We start from the raw sequence: 4,741 nt of genomic DNA on the forward strand, positions 1-4,741 counted from the left end.
AGCTACTAAGATTGAAATACTTGTCAAACGTCAATATTCATGGCTAAGCCACAACCCCAGAATTACGATGTTTAATTACACATGATTCGAGAATGGAAGCAAGAATTCATGATTAACATAGTGTTTCAATGTAAGGAAAAATAATAGAAAAGGAATAAAACCTAGAAAGAGTTTTACAAGTCTCAAAATTCGTCCAGCCGTCTTTCTAATGTTAAAAACGACTATTTATACGCTAGGGTAAATATAAGATAAGTTGGCCCAATCCCGATCCAAGTAGGACAACTGACGCCGAATGCATGGCCACTGCATGATATCCTCTGTGTGTTGCTTGTGCGGCGCATGGCCAATGCATGGCCTGTCTGAGATTCAGAGATAGGGTTTTGTGCGCTGGCTGTGCGACGCATGACCAACCATGAGACCCTTCAATGGTCGGATTCTGCCTCCAAGTGCTGGAACTTCCTTCCCAAAATTCAATCAACGTGCAAAGACTCGGAATCAATCAAAAACTGCTCGGAATACCCTCCATTGGTCCTTTTTGTACCTACTCATACAAGCATACCAACATAAGCTCCTATACAACAATTTGCATTCAAAACTGCGATCAAAGTGCTAAGAAGTGAAATGCAAATGACACTAAATCTAGATATTTGTGCCAAATATCAGGTGTATCCCCAGGATTCAACAAGCTTTTATAGTATAAAACTAGGAGCCAGAACTAACAAAGATTTTATAAAAGTAGGTAACCCAGTACCGAAGAAAATAGGAAAATGAAGGAATTTTTGTTCTTCCTCTCATATTGTCCGAAGTGAATAGACTTAGTCATTTATAGGCCAAAGATAGGATGCTAATGTGCGTGATTTCAACAGTCTAGTAGTAAAAGGCAATAAAAGCCATCCATTAAGGCCTAATCAAAATAATCAATTGGATTAATAGACCATTATAACATGAAAATAATTAGGAGTAATGGCCAATTGATGGCTATTCAAGGAGGGGAAATAAATGTCTCATCAGACTATTGAAAAGTAGAATTAGAGTTTTACCATTTTAATAATAGACATAATAATTCTTTTTGAGATATTAAACAATATTTTTTCAACACTTAGTTTGGTTAGATACATTATATCTTCAAATAGTTGGGTAAGATGTTTTTTTTTTTCTGCTTCAATCTGCTTCGTTGGATTTGTTCTATTTTCAGTGTCCATATCTTGGGCTCACAAATTTTGACTAACACACGCCAAAAGGGCCAGTTATCACTTTATAATTTTGTTGTACTCCAGAGATGAATCAGAAGCTTGTCAATTATTGGTACAGCAAATCATCAATTAATTAACAATTCTTGGTGGCGCTAATAATTTAAGTAAAAAATTTCGTGTGGCTAATCTTCATCTAAGTTTGTGGAGGGTAATCTCAGAGCTTACTTTATGATGTGATGGTTGGGTAAGATCTGTGTATCTTTCTTAAAACTGTACGGCCTAGATTAGCTTTCGCACAATCCCGATTAATTTTACTGGACATTCTCACTACCATGTATCGGTAATTCTATTCACCAAAGCTTGAAAAAATGAGAAGAAATCGCCTGCTCGTATTTTTCCCTTTGTTGAAATTGATTTGAACTTGAAACATCAAGATTCTCCATCCATTTCATTCGCCATTAAACCAGAACCTTAAATAAGGTCTGTGTCATTATTAAGATAGAGCCAACTTAGCTTGTCGCGACAGACTTCTAATATGTGCGTCAGGTCATCCCAATCATTAAAGCATCACAATTTAAATTCCACTTGAATTACTTCTCTTACCGGAATTGCAAATAAGACAAAAATTTGCCATTATGTAAATTGAAGACTTGTGGTTCTCTAAGTTTTGGAAGAAAGTGAAATGAGCGAGATGAAGTTATCTGCAGACCACATGCCTCTAGCTAAGCTTATGCACAACCTTTTCAATTGCTAATTTGCTACTGAGAAAAATCCCAATCTTTACTCCACTAGCCAATAATCAGCTCATCATGGATTACTATTACTGGTTCTTCTTCCTATTTTCCATACTTTTTAGTAATTTGGTTACATCCTCGGACGACAAAGTCCCAACCGGACCTATAATTAACGTGACTAAGCATATCTCTTTTCAAGAGTTCAATTCCAACAATCCTAGATTGAAGCAAGATGTTACACTTCTTGGCAGTGCCATCATCTCAGACGAAAAAACATCCGTCCAAATTCCTGACCCCGAGCAACAAGGCGATCTTAAGCATCTAGCAGGACGTGCTATATATTCTTCCCCTGTCCGTTTATTTGATCCTGTATCTCAAACATCGGCTTCTTTTGAAACAACCTTCTCGTTTCAATTCGAAGCAAAGTCCAATTCGAGCAATGAGACATCAGATCTTGGCAAATCTGTTGGTGGTAGTGGCCTTACTTTTATTATCGTCCCAGACGAATTAACTGTTGGCCGTTCTGGTCCGTGGCTTGGCATGCTGAACGATGTGTGCGACGATGATTATAACACAGTAGCTATTGAGTTTGATACTCGCGAGAACCCTGAATTTGGTGACCCGAATGACAATCACTTAGGCATCAATTTGGGAAGCATAGTTTCAACTGCAGCAATTAATGCTTCCGATGTTGGGGTTCAGTTGAATGACGGGTCAATTCACAGAGTTTGGATATCTTACGATGGGAAAAAACGTTTTATCGACATTCGTCTTGCACCTGATGGCAGAGGATATCCTTCTAAATCAGTCTACTCTAGTTCTCTTGACCTTTCTCCTTATTTGAATGAGTACATGTTCGTTGGATTTTCAGCAGCCACTGGTAACCATACACAAATCCATAACATCCTGTCCTGGAATTTCACTTCAATTAGTCAAGCTTCGCTTCGGATTCCTTCAGCAGAGACATGTCAGAATAAAATCAGGCTTCAAAACAATAGACAAGCTGAGATTGCACATCGTAAAACGCCTAATAGTTTCTTCATTTTCCTTGCCGTGGTCATTCTTCTCATAATTGTGCTTATTAACCTTTATTTTAGTAGCTACAAGCGAGACGAAAATTCCAATGAAACAATCATTCTGCCTGAGAAAAAGCAGAGACCAATGCCACCAAATAAGGCTCGTCGCTTCACAATAGCTGAAATTTCCTCCGCAACTCGGAATTTCAGTGAGTTACAAATATTGGGCAGTGACGAGAAGAGTATTACATATAAGGCCACGATGTTGAACGGGTGCAACGTTGTTGTAAAACGATTTTTAACTCAGTTTTTCAACACCCACGGGTTTGAAAAGCGTCAGTTTCACAAAGAGATCAAGGCCATCAGCAAAATTCGCCACCCGAATTTGGCCCCAATCAGAGGATGGTGCTATGACAACCAGGAAACAATAGTCGTGTACGATTACATCCCAAATGGAAGCCTCGATAAATGGCTGTTTGGTGTTGGTGTCTTGCCTTGGACAAGGCGTTTTAAGGTTGTTAAAGCTTTAGCTGAATCACTTTTACACCTTCATTCAAAGCAACTTGCTCACAAGAATGTTAAAAGTAGCAGTGTGTTTCTTGACGTGAGCTTCAGAGCAGTAGTGGGTGATTTTGGATTCGTCCTAACTTCATCCGGGTCGACCCGGTTTGAGTCAATGGTGAGTCAAACAGCCGATGTGTTCGAGTTTGGTGTAGTTGTGCTAGAGATTGTTGCGGGTCGGGGCAGGAAGTCCAACCGACCCGGAGAAAGGGACTTGTTGGATCTTGCATGGGCCATGCATGAGGTACAACAAAAGGAAACTCTCGTGGATCGACGAATGGGAGCTGTCGTGAACCTGGATCAGGCGATTCGGGTTTTGGATATCGGGTTGCTTTGTACGTTGAATGAGAACAAAGGAAGACCTACAATGGAAGAAGTTGTGGAGCTCTTGAATATGGAGAAACCGATTCCTGAGTTACCATCGGGTCGACCCGTTTGTTTGTTCCCGTACAACAGCACCACAGGCTTGTGCAGTGGGTATGCTTGTACTGCATTCAAATGAAGCCACGTGTTTGGTTGATCAACAGATAAGTAGCCAATTGGTGCTTCATCTTCCACGTAAGCGACAATTATTCTATTCTATCGGTATGGGTCGAAATAGTGATAGTGATGAGCACATGTATGCTATGTGACGTTATTTTCATGATATAGACGCCTGTTGTCTGGTCTCTGGTCGGAGTTAAATATCACATGAACTCCTAGGGAAGATTTGAATTATTGTGGATATGTACTGCAATTCACATGTGATATATAATTCTATGTTATCTTTATTCCTCCATAATTTTGTACATAATAAAAAACGTAACTTGTATGACATTTTTATTGATGCTAGTGTGTATTATTATATTACCAATTTAGTTAAAGTGTATTTGTGATCGTTGTGGTAACTCATATACTGCCTGTTCCGCAGAGAGTGATGGTATAGCTTAGCTGAAAGAGTTTCATTAGAGTTGATATACAATTATGGTGGAACCGTGGAGAGACAGGTGTGTGTGAAAGACTGGCATAAACTAATCTATGGTACTTATGGACCTTCTTGGATCAAAAGTATTTGTTTTCCATTAAATAAGATAAGCTATTTGTAATTAATTAACTCTTATGTATGGAGGTTCACAGTTAATTTGGTGGTAAACTGTTACAGTACTACTGGCGGCTTCAAATTTATTTTAGTTTTATTTCAGCTATTGTAACACCAAATAAGAGTAAGAAATTAGTAGGATAGTCGAGATTTTAAAAA

General features: G+C 38.8%; 1 protein-coding gene across 1 annotated transcript; it reads left to right on the top strand.

Annotated features, from left to right (window-relative positions):
- Positions 1-1,726: 1,726 nt before the first annotated feature.
- On the top strand, positions 1,727-4,335 carry LOC132632200 (L-type lectin-domain containing receptor kinase VIII.2-like). The gene has a single exon (XM_060348035.1). The coding sequence runs from the start codon at positions 2,003-2,005 to the stop codon at positions 4,004-4,006; it is 2,004 nt and encodes a 667-aa protein (XP_060204018.1). The 5' UTR covers positions 1,727-2,002; the 3' UTR covers positions 4,007-4,335.
- Positions 4,336-4,741: the final 406 nt, after the last annotated feature.

Source organism: Lycium barbarum, chromosome 3 (genome assembly GCF_019175385.1).
Source record: "Lycium barbarum isolate Lr01 chromosome 3, ASM1917538v2, whole genome shotgun sequence".
Classification (NCBI taxonomy): domain Eukaryota; kingdom Viridiplantae; phylum Streptophyta; class Magnoliopsida; order Solanales; family Solanaceae; genus Lycium; species Lycium barbarum.

Bases quoted from the DNA above. Each gene is read 5' to 3' on its own strand.
- LOC132632200 (XM_060348035.1), top strand. From the start codon at position 2,003: ATGGATTACTATTACTGGTTCTTCTTCCTATTTTCCATACTTTTTAGT.